The sequence below is a fragment of the Centropristis striata genome, chromosome 19, assembly GCF_030273125.1.
Source record: "Centropristis striata isolate RG_2023a ecotype Rhode Island chromosome 19, C.striata_1.0, whole genome shotgun sequence".
Lineage (NCBI taxonomy): Eukaryota > Metazoa > Chordata > Actinopteri > Perciformes > Serranidae > Centropristis > Centropristis striata.
Window position 1 is genome coordinate 21,796,973 of NC_081535.1, and position 20,870 is coordinate 21,817,842.

The 20,870-nt window shown below is 38.8% G+C and overlaps 1 protein-coding gene across 19 annotated transcripts in view; it reads right to left on the reverse strand.

Moving 5' to 3' along the window:
• Positions 1-20,870, reverse strand: part of LOC131992685 (formin-binding protein 1) — a 73,739-nt gene that overhangs the window by 30,172 nt on the left and 22,697 nt on the right. For all 19 annotated transcript variants that reach the window (XM_059358328.1, XM_059358329.1, XM_059358332.1 and 16 more), the window contains exons 2-6: positions 20,466-20,581; positions 15,817-15,873; positions 14,635-14,782; positions 6,065-6,127; positions 3,200-3,304 (exon numbers count right to left, since the gene is read on the reverse strand). In XM_059358328.1, coding sequence (XP_059214311.1) covers positions 3,200-3,304; positions 6,065-6,127; positions 14,635-14,782; positions 15,817-15,873; positions 20,466-20,581 — 489 coding nt within the window. The remainder of the gene's footprint in view (positions 1-3,199; positions 3,305-6,064; positions 6,128-14,634; positions 14,783-15,816; positions 15,874-20,465; positions 20,582-20,870) is intronic.

Here is a 20,870-nt window from a genome sequence, read left to right on the forward strand (position 1 = left end):
GTGGATATCTAGGCTGTGAATCCAAACCCCAAATGGAGGGATGTGTTTGCCAGAGGAGGAGAGGGAACATTTAGAGGTTTGCTCCAGCTGCAGAGAAAACCACAATACCTCAGCTCAACAAACAGCAGCTTTTTGGCATTACACAGAGACATCCCATTACAGAGAAACAACCTCTGGAGTCAAAATGTATCTATTCCAGTCTTTTTTTAATGGTTACTGACAAGTAACTTAACTGAGAATTTTATTATTAGGAATTTATCAGACCCTAAGATTGAAACAAGTATTAGGGCTGTACTCAATGTCATCTTCTTCAAACTTTCCAATGAAGATTTCAAATGACACTTTTAAATTGTTGTCATTTTATGACATCATCACTCAAAAAAAAAATACAAAATTAGTCATTAAAAATATATAATCATAATAAAAAATATTATTTCAATCAGATTTAATTTTTTTTCTTTAAAGAAATGTGGTTATATAAATCTAGTTTATGGTGGTGTTGCATTGCCTTCAAACTACATATTACATTTTCGCTACATGATTATTCTTATTATTGTGACCAAAATAATTCACAATAACAATATCATTGCAAAATCTTTAGAAATTATTATTATTTTTTTTATTAAATACAATAATGCCATCAGTTATATTCCCCTCTGTTTATTTTCTGGCGAATAATTGCAAGAAAAAAAGTCTCTTTTTTTATGGTGAATGAGAGCCAGAGAAAGAAACAAGGACAAAGAACAAAAAGAAGAATTATTTCAAGGAAATGATTTACCCAATATTATCATATGCATCATATAAAGATGTAAAATATTTTATTCTTTAAACTACTAAACAAACTATTTAGTACAGCCAGGACAAGAACACACAAAACTCTGCCTCTGTGTCTCTTTCTCTTCTCCTCCTATCATACATCTGTTCTGTCCAGCCCAGACCTACTTCCACCCCAAAGCTTAAATTATGACTCAAACACAAACACAAACTAGGCTGAGGTTGACACGTCATTCCTTCCGGTAAAAATTTTTTAGAGGCCCTCTGAATAATGCTCTGAATATGCCCCTGCAAAGAAAATAACACATTGAGACACATGATCTGTCCTTTTCTGAGCCTGAGTACTTAAAAATACATTTAATTTTGCTTTACAAATGATATAAATGTATTAGCACCTATACACTCTATTATATATGCAACTGTGCTGAAGAGCTTTTAACACCAAGTATGTGCAAAAGCTGCGTGTCTAAACCACAAGCACACACACAAAAGTGACAGACATTATAGAAATACAGCACACACACTTCCTTCCTTTCTCTTTTTTCATACATCCACACATCTCTTAGACACAGTTGACAGAACGGACAGCACAGTTAAAGCACACCTATAAAGTAATCTGGGAAGAAAATCCAATCATCTTCCACAGCGACTGATATTTGCATTATTAGTTTTACATTTCTGAACGATTGAAATGTGAGTAGGTGAAAAAGAGAGCCGAGGACGGTCAAGAAACCCACACAGAAAGGAATAGCAAATGAGAAAGCCAATATTTTTTGCAGCAATCTATACGTTGGCAAGCAGGGCGACATACTGAAAAGCATTTATATTCATGATGACTATTACGGTTATGTAGTAGTGTTTGCCGCAGCTTTTTGTTATGTGTTCTGTGAGTTTTAAAGGTGTGTTAAGTGACTGTTTCTGAGTTAAAGGACCATGCTGATTATTCTGTTTCAGCCCATTAGCTGTAATTCTTTTATAGTGTCCACTGCTGCTTACTACTTTCCACTGCAGAACAAAGGCTTTAAGATTGATTTCCTCTTTTCATTGAAGCCTTTCATCTATTTCATTACAGCTTAGAAATAAAGTTGCAGAAGCTTCCCGGAGATTATGTAAGTAATCTGTTGCGATAAGGTAAACACCTTGTCACTTCATATATTTGTTGTGGGATGAATAAGACACTGAGACTGAGACACTGTAGAAGTGGGATGTCAAAGCGTCACATTCATTAGCTATGATGACAGAAAATAAAAGTAAATTTTGGTACTTTTCCACATTAATGTTATTATGATACATAGTGAGAAACAGCTCATTATAGAGATTTGGAAAGTGTGGTCTGTCAGTTTTCGGTTTTAATTTAAGTTTAAAGTCAATAGTAAATAGCCAGTAGAAATGAAATAATACACATTTTGGCTTTAACACAAACAATACCACAAGTATGATCCTTCATGGTCAACCTGGACAATTTTTAAGAAAGATCTGTTTACACAAATGGTGACACTGACTAAATCAGAGCGGTAACACAGAACTGAATGCTGGGTAATGTATCAGTTTTTTATGCTTTGATGAATAAAATGACTGTAATCAGACACAACACCGCTCTTGTTTCAAGACTACTTTCTTGAGCTGCTGTGCCGGGTCTTTCCAGTTGAGTTCAGTCTTAGCCTAAGCCTATTGTAGCTCTCTGGCTGTATGACCAGCGTGCAGAAAGGCTCTTTATTCCAGCCTATATTTGCATAATAATCGGGTCTGAACTGTGTCAACTCCGCGCCTGAGCTCTGCTCCAACAGCTGATGAGGCAGCAGGAACACGCGCTGCTGACCCATGATGCCTTGCGGGCGTGGGAGCCATGTGGTTTAAAGGCTGAGATTTTGAGGGAGCTTTTAATTGGTTATGACAACAGGAAATGACATCATCTGCAGGCCCAGGGGGCTCCGTGTCTACATATCCTGAGAATCGGATGCATGTGTTCAAGACTAAGCTATATATTTAGATTCACAATGAAAAAGCAAGGCCAACTAATGTGTGTAATCCACAACACAAATAATCGCACACAAGCACCATTATGGACACAAAGTCCTCTCTGTTGCTAACAGCACAGCAGAGTGTTTGCTGTCTGCTCTACAGTGATAATGAGGACTCGGTGCTGCTATCAGCTTTGTTTTGCAGCAGATCACTGTGCTGTTGAGACAATGCCAGCTTTTACACACAGTCCCTGGCATCAAACACATGGTCACTCAATCTTCGCTGTCTTTCGGGCGCAGTGGAATGAGGAGTCAGGGCTTGAGAGGGGAAAGATGCCAAAGAAAATGGCGAGAGGTGGTGGGTGGGAGGGTGAGGAAGGCCAGGCAGTTGTGTTAAGCATTGAGGGTTTGGAACACACTTTGCGTGATTGGTGGCTGCTGCACGGGCACAAGATGACACATACCTTTTCCACGTCAGCCTTAGTCACGTTAATGTCAGCATCCATCTTCTCAAAGTATTGCTGTGCTCTATCTGCCTCCTTGCAGTCCCTCTCAAACCTTCTTTTACACTGAAAAGAGACAGAAACTTAATATGATTACAGATATTAAATCAGTAATTTCCTGCAATGAGCTATAACAGGAAACACCCAATAACCTGACCTTTAAACAAGCATAGTAAAGAACGTCATAACATGTACATATGCGTCATATAGATTTCAGACATAGCATTGTGTGCGACAGAGGTCAGTATATGCCACTGACACAGCGCTGGGGTCTGTCAAAGTCTGCAGCCTGCAGATTAAACAAATGTTCATAGTGGTCATTTGTGTACAGAAAAACAAGCATTCATTCAACCCTCTTTCGACCCCTCTAACCGAACAATCCAATGTTTGTTGGGGCCAGCGTGCACTCTGAACTATGCCTATCTGCCTTGCACACAATGGAATCATTGAACGCACAGCGAAGTTTGAGGAGGACAAGGCAGTTATGCATCTCTCTCGCACTCTTTCTCTCTCCCCCGTCAAAGGGGCCAGGCAGAGATAAGAAGTGGTGTTCTGTGCAATCTCTCTTTTAGCTCCTTCACTTAAACAAATATGACAGACACTCCTGGATCTGATCTTATCTAGGGTTTTAGGTAAGCTTGGCATTACACAGTAATATATTCTAGTCTGGCCTACTATTGATGATTTAACCACCCTGAACCACAAGCAATTTCAGGTCTTTGTTATTTATTGTTTTGCTCCGGTCACATTTTACTCATGGTGGCTCCTTTTTTAACTTCATTATATAAGTCCTGTACCTCTATGGAGACAGCTCAATCTTGGCTAGAAGTAAGAGGCCTAAAAATGTCTAAGGTGCAGATTAAGACAATCAAAATGCCACAAATATGCTACAAACTTTTTTAAAAGCTGAATTTATTTGATCATGTATTTAACAAAAAATAAGGGAAATTTACTTTCTTTGCTCAGTTCAAGTTTTGCATAATTTTAGTCACATAATGGTAGGTCTCAGCCGAGTCCTTAATAGCTTCTCAACTGCAATGAGGAGTGCAGAATTTTATGTTTTTTACAGATTCTGATTAGGGCTAAGATTACATTTTTCGTCACATTTTAAATGAGACATGTAGAATAAAGCGATTTTTATGAAATATCACTATTTTAAGGTTAGATTTCATATTTTTTCCTGACAGAAACTTTAGTTTCACCTGATTAATTCAAGGACTGTCAGAATTATGAAAATCTAACTCATTCCCTTAATCTTAATTCTGTTTTCACAGTTTCTGGCTGTAATAAATGGTGTTATTTTGGCATTTTCTTCTTATTTTTTTAAGATAACATGCCTTTAAAACCTACCAGTGTGTTTTGGGGTTCTTCTACAGTATTTTTTGTCTATCTAAAACACAAATTTGTGGCAGATCTGTCATTCTAGGAGAGCACAACATAAATCCTGCAATAACCCATCATTGAAAGCATCAGTAAGCTGTAAACCAACATCCTGATGTAACACACTGTCCTGTGTATTCAACCCAAGCTCATAACCACTGCGCTGCCTCCATTTTGGGTCAAATAAATAGCACATTGTATGAGGTTTATGGTGAAGACAGAACATGCGGTCCCTCAGGGCTCCGCTGATGTTTTCTTTTTTGTCAGAAATGGACTGTTTGCCATCCACTGTATGCACTCACTAAGCTTCTGATGGAGATTTTATAGTCACATGGCTCCTTCTTAAGTGTCTGTTAAAGCATGTGCTTTCACATGAAGGGGTGTTGATGTTGATTGATCATAAGGCTGCTGATTGTATAGCACTGAGCAACTATGGTCAATTGACCATCTCTGCAGTTTTACACAGGTTTTTATTCTTTTATTCTCCAGTGGAATACCCAGTTCTTTTTGATGTATCATAAGCCCACAACTGAAATTTAATTTCCTTTAGTGGAAGTGTTCTCCAGGCTTTAAACCTGTCAAAGTGTTTGGCTGAAAACTGAGTTTAATGACTTTTTCTCATCATATTATATCTTTGGGCACATGGGACTACTGTTTCTGCAATAGACTCCATTATATTATAATAAAAAACAGCAGTTCAATGTGCCAAAACACAAAAAAATTATGAGGAAAATGGCTGTATCTCAGAAACTACAAAGAGAACATTAAAATATTTGCAATCGACGAACTCATAACAAGTTAAAAATAAAAAATATGCACACATATGCAGTGTACATAATCATAATAAAGACATTTAATCAATAAAAAGTAAGCATCTTTCTTCATTTTCAAATCCTGAATAAGATTACTGAGTTGTACTGTAAGATACTTGCCCAAAGTATGTGCATACTAGATTTCATTACTTCGGACCAATCAGAAAAAATGTGCCATTTTCCTGATCATTTTAAATACAGCCATAACTACATGCCATAACTACGGCATGGTTCTTACAATCGGCTTTATATTATTCATTTTAGTGACGTTGTATTTTAAGCAGTTGTTAGCATTGGAGCTAAAAAAGTGGGAGTTTCCCATCAAACCTCTTATTTGTTATTTCTTATCCTTCTTTTTTTATTACCAAACAGCGATGTAGAAAACATGCAGGGTAGTAAGTATGTTTCTCATTTTTAAGCCCGCACTGACCGTCACATTCACCATTTCAAATGGCATCTGTCACCTGTGGCAGATTATATCAGCCCATTCAAAACATTTCCCTACGTATATAAATCATTTTTGGTGTTTATTTTTAATTCTATGCTCTACTTTTGTCTCTCTTGAGTCACTGTGATGAATAGCAACTGCTTCTAATTATCATTTGCAGTTCTGCTCATTAATGGGGTCACTTACCGATTCCAGCTGTTTCCACGAGCTCTCAATGTGCTGCTGTGCCTTACGCCCATCATGGAAGTGCTGTCAGAAGAGATGGAGAAGGGAAAGAAACATTAGAAATACTATCATACCATTCACAGGCTTAGGGGATTTAAAAGCAGGTGACCTTAACATAGCAGGGATAATAAATTAGAAGCAATTGCAATTGGAGTCTCAACCCTCCCGTTAAACACTGTGAATATTACTCACGTTGTGACATGGAGGTATTAATGTGTGCTGGGAAAGTAGGGCAAATTCAAATGGATACTATACTGTAGCTACATTACAAATTATGACCACATAACCCACAAGCTTAAGTCTCTGGGATTTGTACAAGATCAAGCATATGGCTATAACTCTATTTGATTGAAGAGAAACCACATTACGACCCATCAGCTTCAACACAGGTGCACTGAGAAAGAACAGTGCTACAGATTCAGCAAACATTAAGCACCAACACTGAAAATCAACTGAATGAAGGCTTTATACAAAGTAGAGATTCAAATAAACATACTGTAACCAATAACAGTGTGGTGAAGCCGAACAGACGCTGTTTTTATGAAGCTGCAAAGTCACATGTTATGTTGCCAACAGCAATCTTTGTGTTGTTACAAAACAACCGTCCTCTTTGCTTTCTGCTACGACCCCATGCAAACATTGAATGTACACTAAATTCATGAACTTGAGAACAAGAAATGTGAATGAAATCTGCACTCTTCTTCAACAAGGAATCTCTAATCCACGGTTTACAAGACAAATAATAAATTAACTCCAAAAGGCAGTCAACAGTTGAAATCTCTCGACTTCTGCCATGGAATTTGGTACTAACATGTATGTCCTCTATCAGTCTAAGATGTACTTTTATTTAAGCACTAATCAGCAAGTGTCAGAATGTTTATCATTATACCTGTTCAACAAAAGGCTGTTAACATTGTCATTTTAAGCATTTGCTCTTCTATTAAATAAAAAACACGTTCTGAACATTTAAGCTGTTATACTGAGGTTTTATATTTATAGGTTTATCACTGGCCTGCTCCTGAACAAACAAACTCCACTTGAAGTATGCAACAGTCAAGTTTATGAATGACTAGAGGGATGAGAAATATCTAAACCATGACAGTTACAACGGTTAGACTAGAGTAGAATAAGAAATAGAGAAAGGCTGACTGATAAAGTTTTAAAGTCCTACATCTTTTCCACTGTAAAATTCAAGCATGTTCAAGGTTAATTTTCAAGCTTTTCCAACTCACTGCAGCTGTGGAAAATTAAATATTTATATACAGTATAGACAGTGTACTAATTTTTTTACCCAGTTTCATGACGACATTCAACAGAAGGGTGACAAATATAAAGGTTTCATGTTTCAAAATGTGTCACCTGTTGTTAAGATGACGTATCAATCCTGTACAGGGTTTCCCCCACCATTATAATGCTTAGATGAAGCACCCAAACAGTTTTGGGCTGCACTAACTAAGCTGAATAAATATAAAAACCAATGTGGAGAGCACAAAAACAAACTAAATGACTTTTCCCTAATGGCTGTAGTCGGTCTCCATTGGACTTCTTTGGCAAGTGTTGTCTTTGAGCTTTTCTGGTGTTGTTTACTTATTATCTACTCTTGCTTCTATTTTACACATATGTTAATATTATTAGTCCTAAATGGTGTAAAGTTGCACATTTATATTAAAAAAGCAGATATTAACCCAAATTTCAAGCAGTTTTGAGCTCTTTTCAAATCTTGAAAACACCACATCATAATTCAAGAGTTTTTAAGGATTTCCAGTACCTGCAGGAACTCTGCAGGAGCCTGATACTGTAATCTAGGGGGAGCCAGACAGGGTCACAATGGTTTTTTGGCACTGCCATGTGTGGCATATTAGACAAGGCTAGGTGGCAGCTGCTGGTCTGAACTCACACAGCATATAAACTGTGTGTTTTCTTTTAAAAAAGGCCTCGCTTGGCCTCTCCCGCTCCAGGGGACCAGAGCACTTGGCCCGGAGGCACAGCACATCTCTCAACAGCTCTGTGTGTGGATCGCAGCCAGATCCCCTGGGAACATACAGCACCCATTTAAAACCTTTTTTTAAAAATTAGATTGGCATTACTTATAGAGCATACTCATAATTCCTCCATTGCCTGTGGCCATGTTAATCTGCTAAAGAATCCAAAAAGAAATCAAATTAAAATGAAAATGTCAGAAAGACTTGGCTATCAACGAGGTATCCCCTGGTTACGCTGACTGCGGAAGCTCGGGTCAGTAGCTGAGCTGAATATCGATGCAGCAATTCAATAACAGAACCAGGCAGTTCTAAAGAACAGAAAGCTTTTGCTTGTACTTCTCTTGAATTTCAGCGCTTTGGATGGCACAAGGAAGTCCTCAGTATTCTGTGGGCTAACTCACACACACACAAGCAAGAGATGTGAAATTAAGACTCATGCAGGAGAATTAAAGGTTCATTTCACCTGAATAACACTGGAATAGCCGGTGAGAACACGCCCCTGGTGTACCTCAGATAGTCACACTTCTCATTTCCCAAAGTTTCGAGGGAAGCTGAGTAAAATGAGGAAGCGCTCCAGTGTTTCAGAGGAAGTATTTCAGATCGAACAGAAAATGGGACATTGTGGTGCCTCTGAAGTCGAACCGATGTATAATCAGGCGTTTTTTTCTTCAGTTGACCCTGACCTTCAAATTCCTGTTTGACAAGAAGAATCTTAGTCGGTGATGAAAATATTTAGATCGTATCTTAACTGCATCGTATCTATGAAGCCTTTTTTCAAAACAGACTGGGTGACATCATTGTTACCATGGAGCATTCTTTCTACCAAATATTTGTCTCCATAACTACGTATCTGAAAAATATCCAGCATCTCAGGCTGTCTGCATCAACAAATCTTCCATCAGCACTAAAGATAAACAAACTATGCTTACAATCTTCCCTCAAACAGCTTGATCAAGTTCACAAGATCCCGCCGGAGGATGAGGATTTACAGACCACGACCAGAAAACATGAGCTCATTCACTTTCAAACACGATTAAAAAAAAGAGTGCATCATCATTAGTGACAAACAGCCATCTGGGATGCAGGTATAACTGCTGCAGGCAGATGTTCTGCAGTGTTGCATAGACTACAGAGACACTTCTCAGGCTGCCCAGCCTTTCTATTCAACACAACAAACAGTGGACACACCCCGTCTTTCTTCCACACGTCCTTTTCAGTAACACCATGTGACTGCTTGCCCTGTCAGGGACATCTGGGGGACTTCATCAACAGGTCACTGACCTGAAGCTGCCACTCTCATTTACTCAGAGTCTGACAGAGAAAGAAAGCTGGACTTTAACACGCTAACAGACTCTTGACTCCAAACTCTAACTACATCGATGTATTAACTGTTATAAAATTGGAACTGGAAAATGTGATCATCCAAGCACATTAGATCAGCAGTTTTAACATTTACTTAATAATGAGAAGCAGCACTGCTGCCTGTGCTATGACTTCATCTTCATAGACAAAGGAAATCCTCATGCTAGACTTTGTTCTTGTGTACCTCCTGGTGCTATACAGACCAGCAGACTCCTTGCAGAGACCATAACACTTAGAACAGACATGTAAGAGGAAAGTACACAGATCTCTCGACTCTTGATTTGACAGATTCTGATCAGTAAAATAAAAACAAACAACATCTTTCTCCACATATACACACAAACCAACATCGCTGCTATTATAGATGTGTGTATCATGATGTCTCAAATGTCTATTAACAGATATCTACATAATATAATATAGAATCTGTAGGCAACAGGGCAGGATTTCAGTATCAGAAGTGTTCTGTTTTTTTTTTGTTTGTAGTCCCAGTCTGAGCGGGCTCTGGGTGTAAGCATGTAAACAGTCTTTGTGGAGAGAAAACGAGACAGTGTGTATTGGACAAAATGCAAGCTTAGAACTCACCAGCTATTGTCTGATGGGAATTTAGCTTTATATTATTTATAAAATAATTGACATGCTACTTGTGCAATACAATGCAAACGTAGATGTCGCCTATCAACTCCAACTCCATTCTCGCTTCTAAAGCCAGGCTGTTCTCATGAACAGTTCGTATGATTTCCTACGAAAAGTTCTGCACTGGAATTCAGAGTTCAGCCACAGAATTTTGTCCACTGATGAAGCAATATAATGTTAAAACCCATGTAGGCTGGCTGTCAGTTTAATGGCCCAAACTCCCCGTCTTTCAACAAGAAGGCCGACGTTCATGTCATGGAGTTGGAAATTATGTAATGGAGGTTTGTTTTAAACCTAACCCTGTTCTTTTTTCCAAACAATAGGAAAGTGGTTTTGGTGCTGAACAGTTTTACAGCATTAACACTATTTTGACAGAAGTGATTGTGATGTTTAGAACAGCAACCTACATGATGTATTGTACAACAGCAGTCGTCATGTGTCAAAAAGGAAATCATACGGACACCCTGAAAAAAACAGTGAAAGTTGCAGATTTTAAACAATGACACACAGAAGTTTTGGCCCTTATATCTGTTATCCGTTTTACAGATATCAGCTGGCTACAATAGAACCCCAGAAATATTGGTCGTTGCGCCGACAGGTTACATCGTCAGACCGGTAGCTGAGATTTTGGCATCTCAAGCATGAAGTAGAGCCTTATCAGCTTCTCTAATCTCTAATAGGAATGTCACAAGAACCATTACGTCATTACCAAGGAGATGCCAGATTTCTGAATAACAGCAAAAACAGAGTTACAGATATGACTCAAGTTCTAAATTGTTCGGATTCTGGGTTATCCTCATCCAGGTGATGTTATACTGTCTCTCACGGCTTGGGAGAATAAAATGGGAGTTATTTGTTTGTTATTGTTTTGTTATTGTTTTTTTACCATGGTATCAATAGGGTATCGAGAATCATAAAAGACATGCTCTGATGAGGCTGACCATGACATACACCAGTGTGAATCACAAGCTGTCCATTCCATGTAAACATTCATAAACTGTGTATGAGTTCTGAGCAGAACCAAGACAAACATCCTCTGCCTTCTGACAAATAGAGGAACGAAAACTTCTCACCACATTTGCTCTTATACATGTGTGAAGAGGTGCACATGTACATCTGCGCGAACACACGAGCTCTCACTGATCTATTAGTCATTCATTGACGTGACTTGGTTCATAGGAATGTGCACCTGCAGTCCTGTCGGTTGTCAACGCACATATATTCATTTGGAACTAGAAATAGCCACAAGTCATACAGGATCTGGATTCTGGATACTGGGTAGATGATAAAACACTCACGATTCAAACAGAGTTATATTACAGAGGTAATTTATACTGAATTATTCTGGATCAAGATGAGCGTTCCCAGCTATGAGAAGATCCATCGGTCAGTTCTCCTTCTTTCTGTTTCTTCTTTGTATTCCTACTCAACGCAAGAAGGCATGTGAGGCCACTCCAGAGAGACACATTGTTCTTCCTCTGCGGTTGCAGCTCTCCTCTTTCCCTCCTAAGAGATAAATGTGTGCACTATCCTCTGCCAAACCAACCTAAAGATGTTTTATAGCACATTATAGTTTTCAGCTGACTTTTTGCTAAACGTAATGCTCATTTTTCCCGGGGCCCTGCCAGCTGAATAAGATTTTTCAATTTTTCAAGCTGGTTGAACATGTCACATCGCAGCAGGATAAGACAGATAGAACTTTTCCCAACACCCAAAGAGATAATTATGTGCTGTGCTGTGGGTACAAAAGATCACAGGCTGAACTAACCCTCAAGTAGACTCCGTCAGAAACACGTAGATAAATACAGTAAATACAGTATAAAGTGACACTTAGAAATGTTCAAGTAAATGAGACATCTCTGGAGGTCTTGCTGAGTCTTTAAGGGTCTTTATCAGTCCTCATCTAAGCCCTGTGATCATCTGTGGGTCTGGTGAGGACAGCAGTATGCTGACCAAACACCTTATTATGATTCCTCAGCACAATCACAGTCCGGTGAGACTTAGGCTCTTCATCCCATATTAACCCTGAATGCTCCTCATCATTGCCTATTTATACTATTAAGCCATAAGGAAGCAGGGCCAAGCATCTTGTTGAGGTTGTGATATATTTTCATGTTTCTTTCTGTGCCTTTATAAGGTAAATCTAATGAATAAAATACTTTTAAACACTCCAAACCCACCAGTGGATTTTAAAGGATTTTTTTTTTCAAAAAAATCTGCAAAACCACACCACTTATCACAGCCAGAAACTATAAGAACAAAATATATTGTTGAATTTTAAAATTTCTGACTGTCCTAGAAGGAATCATGAGTGACAACCGGAAAAATAACCGAATCTAAGCTTAAAACAGTGACTTACCATCAAAATCACTTTATTGTACCGATCTAATTAAAAAAATAAACTGTTAGCATTTACTAGATTCTGTCAAAAAACAATAAATTCTGCGCTCTTCACTGCAACTTGGAACCATGAATGACTCAATTGACACTGACAGTCATGTGACAAGGAGGACAAGAGGGGTTGTAAATAAATGTAAATAGTTCAATATGTATAACATGTAAAGCCCCCTTTTTTACATTATTGGTAATACTTGTGTTAATAACATTTCTGTAAAATTAATTATCAAAGAAATTCAACACGTTATTACCCTTTTTTATGACTTATGGCATTAGAACTGTATTATACTGTGTTAAGGTTAAATTGAGCAGTCTGACCTATAAAACCAGGCTCTCCTTTTGTTAAAAAACAAGTATATCTGCTCTCAAATAAAATCCTTTAAGACTACATTCTTGGCCTCACCTCCTGTGCCACCCCAAGCTGAGCTTAGCAAGAGGTTCACCCAGGGAAACAGCAAAGGCAGGCAGGGAGAGTTACAAAACAACCCCACATGAGAAACTAATGAGGTATTATTTTTCTTTCTCCTTCTGGTTTGTAGGGTGGATTTTACCTGCCCAATAAGCTCTCTGTAAACCCAGGAGAGGCAGGACCTGACCCTCCTCTAATCCCACTGTCTGGGTTTGCCTGTACAGCTTTGTCTAACAAACACGCAAATCAAAAAAGTGCAACAGAAGAAACACTGAGTGGAGTTTAAAAATGCATGTGAATGAAACAAGAGAAAAGAAGGAGAGGAAACTGTGGAAGTACACACGTTTCAGAATATTACTTTCTCTAACAAACAGGCTTATGATGAAACCCTAAATGCTGTTGTGTTAAAAAAATAAATAAAGGCCACATAAAGGTCTAGCTCAGGGCTTGTAGGAGCCTTTTCAACACTTGAACGTGTTAGTCTCCATCGTCTGTGTTGAGGGAGAGAGTGTGTCTGAATGAAAACTGCAAAGAGCAAAATGGGCTACATTTACCCAACAAGGACAGTGTTCTGAATACAAACTATTTGCTCAATGACTTTTAAATGAAACGATCTTCTGTTCAGTGAAGACACTGCAAGAGTTATGGGATCATGGTATGAAGGGAAACCCCCGCCAGCCCTGACTAACTGAAGGCTTTTTTAGTCAAGAGACACATGATGAACTAGGAGGGGAAAGAGAGATATTTATAAAAAATAAAATAAAAAACAGAGGAAAAAGTGCAGAGAAGCGGAGAGGAAGAGGGGTGTCAGGGTGACATCCTGCAGCCTTTGGGACAGCAGGGGTCTGTGCATTGACCCTCTATCTGGACAGTAGAGATACAGATGCTATGCCAAGCCAAACTAAAGCCAAAAGAGCAAAACAGGCTTGGGGGCGGTGGATGATTCCCCTGCAGTAGTACTGGAAATCCCCCATTCTCTCTGCTTTTGCTGCAACTAAAACAAAGTTCCAAAAAAAAGCTGATAAAAAAAAGCTGATAACTCCTAACACAGCCCAGGGCTTCCTGTATTTAGGTAAAGTAGCGAATGCAGTCACATACTCTAAAAAAGGTCACTGTGCCTTTGAGCAGCCCTCTGGTTTCGGTTTTCCACTCCAGTTCCCTCAGCTGGACTTCCGTGACACAAGAGTCCATGGCAGATTTTTCAGAAAGTACTTTTTTTCCAGCTGGGTAGCTTTCTCTCTGCTCCTCTCGACAGCTCTATGGGTTTTAATGGGCACCACACTGCTATCTATGAATCATGCGCTGCAGGTCCTCCGCTCTTCTAAATCACTTTAAAAATGGCGAGGACGAAAGTGACTTCAGCGTTTAAGAATAGTGTGTGGTGCACCGATCTTTTGTAAGACTCTTTATAAGAGAGAGAAATAAGCCCGTAATGAGAGAGAGGAGATGACTTTGTTCCATAAAAAGGTCTCAGTCAGTCACGTTCTGCACTTCTGGCGAGCCTTTGGGTGTATCTATATTTACTCAGCGATGACCTCAGCTCATGCAGAATGGAGTATGCAGAGGGAATGGGCTACTTAATTTCTTGTAGGCCAGTGTGTCTGTTTCCCTTTAAAGAATGCATGTCCTTCTATCTAGAGTAAATGTTTTATCTGAAGCACTGGCACGGCGAGAGTGCAGAGGTGATAAAGAAATGAAACACTGGATTTGGAAAGAGCTCAACAAAATACAAAAACATGTCTCACCGATTTTCTCTCAGCCTTGAGCTCCTGCAGGTAGCGTGAAAGCTCGGTGATGATTTGAGACGTCAGGTTCTCCGATATAACCTCGTGTTGACCCGCGTAGTCATTTAACTCATTAAGTGACGTCAGGAAGGCTCGACAGAAGGAGTACCTGGTGAGACACAGGAAGTGGTGTCAGAGGGAAGACAGAACAGTTGGAAGACAGAGACAAATATTAATTTTATTTAGAAGTGCTAACAAAAGTTTGGAACGTATTTGTAATTCAAAGGGGAACATGTTAAAGGAGTAGTTTGACATTTTGGAAAATACTTAATACTATATTCTAGCATTGCTCTGTCAAACCATAACACATTTGGTCTATAAAAAAACAAAAATTTGCCATTTTACAGGTAGTTAAGGTTTTTTTAACCACACATCCTCTAATGCCACCCAGTTAAACCAATTTTTCCAGGAAAATTGAAATGCTTGCTTGTGCTTCAGCTCATAAACTTTGTCTTTACTTTGCCCGATTGGTACTACACATGTGCAACTCTTGACAGAGATGCAAAGCTAGAGAGCTCATTACTTAGCTGTTAGAAGTGTACATAGATGTCATTAATTGTATCTCTTCAACCATAGAAATGATCTCTGTATGCTTATTTGGAAAACCGACTGGTAGGTGGGCCTCGTTTCTCCTGGAAGTCACATTAAAATGGCCAATTGCTGTATTTCCTAGCCCTAATAATCATAAACAATCCAATGTTTGTTCCTTCAAAGCATCAAACTGATTAAAAACTGGCTTGTTATTAATTTCAAAATATACTTCCATATCATTACATATCATACTGTACTTTTCATAATTTCAAGAAAAATAATGGCTGATTGCTAAACATTTAAATTGTGTCTTTTTTTTCGCCAAATAATGTAGAAGTCACATTATTTGTGTTTTCCTAAGTAACATATTCTGATTCGGGTGCATCCCCCAGACAGAAGTTGTATTTAATTATTTTTTATGGGCAAGTAGGGTTGCTGTATTTCTTTACTGGCCAGATGTGGCATTTTATTTACCCCCGGCAATTGGGAAATCATTTTTGGTGAGCTCTACTGTTATGAGTCTGGACTATTTCTTGACGAACTCTTCACCAAATTGGAAAAGTGTATCCAAGTGTTCCAAAATGTTTTAATGTACAAGATCCTTGAACTCACTTGCTCTCTTCCTCCTCTCGAGAGTTCTTCTTGGGTTGATACTTCTTTGATAAATTCCTGTGTGGACAAAGAGTTTCAGCCATGTCAGACATTTCTTACAGTATCTTTCAGAAGAGCACCGTCTGCACCATACCCATTATATTTCCCTGAAACAGCCCTTATGGACCTGCCAAAGGATCATCCAGTACACCATTCAATCCAGCAGAGTGCTTTCTGCTCCTTCCACTACATTCCCTTTTCTCTCTTCAGGTCATAAATCCTGCCCCCCAGGAGCATATGCATGCAGAACCAGTCACCAGAAACAAGCTTTTCTTATGCAGCCGTTGCCCTTGTTTTGACTCTGGCTGCATGTTAGTGGCACGACATGAGTGCAGCATGCAGGAAAAGGAAAAATTAGATGCGAGAAGAAAATATGTCACTGTACAAGCTGTAGGTGAATGAGGATTGTTGGGAACATGTTGCGAATAACAATCCTTATTATGGTTATGTCTTTCAGTGTCCTTGTTTTCACCTAGAAGCTGTTGACAGGTTACAATACATCATGTCACGTTAGCTTCATCATGACACTATGACACGCTCACCACCCGAATGTGACGATGCTCCGTTTTATGGCTACTCTGTCAACAGAACATAATAACATGCACCATGCTCTGATGAATTTGAGTGCATATTGTGTGCTTACGCCTTCAGGATCCTTTGTCTAATTAAAAAGCACTGCTCTCAATTTAAAAATGGACAACCGAGTGGTGCACGTACACAAAAACCGACCGACGCTAACTAGACCAGCAATTTATGTTTCACAATATGTTGTCACAAAGACAAACTGAATCTAAAAAATAAACAATAAAATGTCATATTATATATGACATTAAAAATATATATAATACTTATTGTTTCCAGTATGAAAGTGGTAGGGCTGCCGGAATATGACACAAATCATAATTACTTGAATTACTTAATTTAGTTTTTTATTTTATTTTATTTTATTATTGAGGTCACAGTTATTTAACATGATTACTAACTGGCTTTGGAAACATCATGCATTCAAAAAAAACCTTGGATTTTCTTGAAATCAAATTAATATAATTCAACTGAAAAAAATAAAATAATAAATAAATAAATAAATGCAAAGTAATTGCAAAAAAATAGATAAATTAATTAAAAAATAATATAAATATGTTAAAATACAATAAAATAAAGTTTTATTGAAATGATCTTGTTTTCATAATTATTAGAAGCCATTATGATATTTGATTAATCACCCAGCCCTGCATTGATGTGAAATTACAGCACTGTATTCACTGATGGAATGTAAATGCCTCGGCTTGTACATGTTGTAAAAGGAACATGCAAAATTCCTGCTGGAATAAATAATGCACATGTTAAAAAAACATCGCTCTGCTCACATCCCCCACGCCTCTCCTCCCTGATGGTGTTTGCACTGTTGCCAGGCAGATCTGTCCGTTTACCTCCCTGTCCTTCTCACCCCATCTCTAATTATAGTGCAAGTTCCCACTAACCCATTCATACACTCACAGCCAGATGCCATGTGTCAGATTGAATTTGCCTGCTCACCTCAATAGCATATATAACAAAGTTGTCAAAATTAGGGAAGCAGGTAGCACTTAATTAAGAGGATTAAACAATAACTGTTTGTGCCTGTGTGTGTCTTTGTCTGGAAGATGATACCACATAAATGCATGGCTGCTACATGCTTGTTAACGCTGCAGCCACAGGAAAGACAGACGCTCTTTTCACCCTCACCCAGTCTCTTTTGTTAGCAGGACTTTATTCCCACTGTGGTATGGATTATGCCAGACTGGAATTTGGGGGAGGAGGAGGAGGAGGTATTAATGCATTGCCCTGCCATGACTAGACTGAAGCATTGTGCATGTTTACATCAATGCAGTGGAAGAGGATTATTCATGGATTAAGTCCAGTGTGCAGTTGGTATGGTGACAGAAATGGTACAAAGTAGTGTAATAGCCATGGATGGCATTCAATTGGAGAATGTAGGTTATTTCAGTTGTAGTTCACTTATCCAGCTGCTGATCAATAATTACTATCCTCTAACTGGCCCAGTTCTGTAGTTATTTTTTACATTAGCATTTAGCAAGCAAAGCACATGTTAAACTAATAACTTTAGGTCTGAAACCAGCAAATATTTGTGTTATCGATCTACTGAGTATATTCATTTGTAATCATTTGTTCTGTAAAATGTTAAATAATAGTGAAAAGAAATCACATTTTTTGCACAATTATGTCTTTTCAGGGCCTGAAGTGATGTCCTCAAACTGTTGATTGGACAAAACAAGCACTCAACAAACATACCAAGGGGGTATCAACTGCACATTTTCTTCTAAATATCATCAAAACTAAACCATTCATCACAGCCAGAAACTGTAAAAAGAAAAAAAAAGTTGAATTTTTATATTTCTGACGGTCCTTGAATTAATTTTGTGTGCCGAACGCTTCAGTCAGGAAGAATAAGCTTAGAAGCTTAGAAAAGTGGTGAAATATATTGTGTCTCATTTTAAATTTTGCCAAAAATAAACTGTATGTACTAAGCTAAATGTTGCACTCCCCAGTTGAACTGTGAAGCCAAAAATAAAACAGCTGACATTAACAGTCATGTAGCAAACATTCTTCAAAACTTTGACTGAACTGCAGGCTGTTTCCACAGAACAGAGCGGAGAGGACCACAGAGGTTGTATGTGTACTCTAGAATGTAGTAAAATAGTCCACTGTGTGTAAAATGTGACCAAAAAAACAACCTGAAATTGCATGAGGTTCAGAGGGTTAATTTACTTTCAAAGAAAAGCAGCAAATCCTAAAAATGTTTGGTATTTTTACTTGGAAGATGACTTAATTCACTGTTGCCAATATTCTTGCGAGCAAACTAGTTCTGTGAAACTTTTTATATGGAACAACATTATTATTGTTGATGTTTTTAAATACACCTCTACCGCACGTGTTAATTTTGTGTCCTAAAGTCTGTCCTGAAAAGGCCTGTTACCTCTGAAAGCTCAGAAGGGAAAAATGTCCATGACAACACAGATGAGAGGAAAGAGGACACGGTCAAAAGCGCCAATTCCATTACTGTATTAGATCTAACAGCCCTGCTTCTCTTTGGGTTTGAGCGTCACTGTTGGATTAAGCCTGATTTCATGGGCTTAGTTGATTAAAGGGGATAATTAGTCCTGAGGTATGGCCAAGTAGCACCACAACAAAGAAGCACAGTGTGTTGACAACACAGGAAAACCCTATGACTCAAGCTATCCTGTCAGTACATCCTAATTTCCTCATTTTAGCCTTCTTCTGACAAGTGCATGTGCATGTGCGTGTGTGTGTGTGTGTGTGTGTGTGTGTGTGTGTGTGTGTGTGTACTATAATCGACCTAGTTTGACAGTGGGCCCTCTGTGTAAGCACAGCGACTGAAAACATCCGCACCATCTGTGGAGTCTGAAGTTCGATAAAAGGCAACCTGCCGCTGCAAGATGAGTCCTTTTGTCAAACATATATATAAAATGGCTATAAAATGGTTCCATTTTGACAAATGTGTAAAGAAAGTGTCCCTTCAAACCTGCTGGCTGGTTCATAAGGTTGATCAATTATTTGCGACCTTGCCATTTTTTCTCTTAATTAAGATGTTTCTGCAAATGTATAGAAAGAGAAAAAAAAACAGAACAAAACTAAGATATATAAATATGTGTCTTTAAGTGTGAAAAGTTCATGGGTGCAGGGATATGCTGCATGCATAATGCATGCATGTAAACACAGACTACTAGTCCTATTATCTCAAGCTGACTTAATACTCAAAAAGAGGAGTGGTATAGTCTGTTGCAGGGGGTTGCTATGTCAATACTGGATTGGTATTGGCTAGTCACGCTGAAATAGGGGGTTGGGGTCAATACTTAGAGCATTAGCCATATTGCCAGGCCTCTTTTAAAGATGAGGATTGTGGATTTGGGGGTATCTCCTACTGCGTTTGAATGCAAAAGGACTTAAGAGATGGATCCTCTGAGTGCACGACTGCTCATGCTACCCTTAGTGACTGCACCATAACAGAGTGTGTGTGGGGGAAATAGAAGGGGGCGGGGCCGACACTTGTGGTTGGAGGAGAGAAAAAAAAGAAAATCTGGGTCAGACCTGGGGTTGATAATGCTGATACCTACTCTATGTCTCTATGGAAACACAAGCCTGCCTGCCCTCCCCCCCCCCCCCCCCCCCATCCCCCCACAACCTGACTTCCTCTTGCCTGAAGCAGAAGCTAGCAACAACAGACAGCGTGCATGCACGAGAGAGGCAGACAGAGAGACTCTTTATAGACAAAAACAATTGAAAGATGGATGCAGGAAGAGACACCCTCTTCTCTTCTCCTTTCGTCGTTTGGATCTACATTTGCATAAAGAAATTATGCCACTAATGTGTTGCTGTGCCATTTGGGAATTTTCGTTTCAGTTTCCCTCTCCGGAGGGAGGTCAGAGGTCACGGTCAGTTACATGACAAGCTGATGAGGATTCAGTCTCCTGTTTCAAGGACTCTTCTGTAGGTCGAATCCTGCTGTTGATGGGGGGTTTCCTTATCTAAACCACCTGGATGGACCCTAATTACAGCCCTGCAACCTATAATTCAGCTTGAGCACTCACCTAATTTGTTTTGCATAGTTGGTTTCGATCTCTGACCTCTCCTTTACAAATTTGGTGTACTTCTCCACAAATTCGATCCCCCACTGTGTATGCTTCTCCAAGTTGTCAAACTGATCCTGTAAAAGAGAAGAACACGCAATGATTAAATCACTCAAATACAAGGGAGATACCAATCTAACAGTATCAGATTTACAGAGAAACAGAAGAGAAGCAAAACAGAAGATATAATCATCTTGATGAGGACATTGCATTGTTATTATAAATCGTAATTTTATATTATACAATTATATTCCTTTTTTAACAAATGGTTCAAACTAACTACACTGTTGAATATTTCGGTGTTTGGAACTTTCCAACAAAAGACAACTGCCTCACCTGAGACAAGACCTCAGTTGAAAGCTAAAG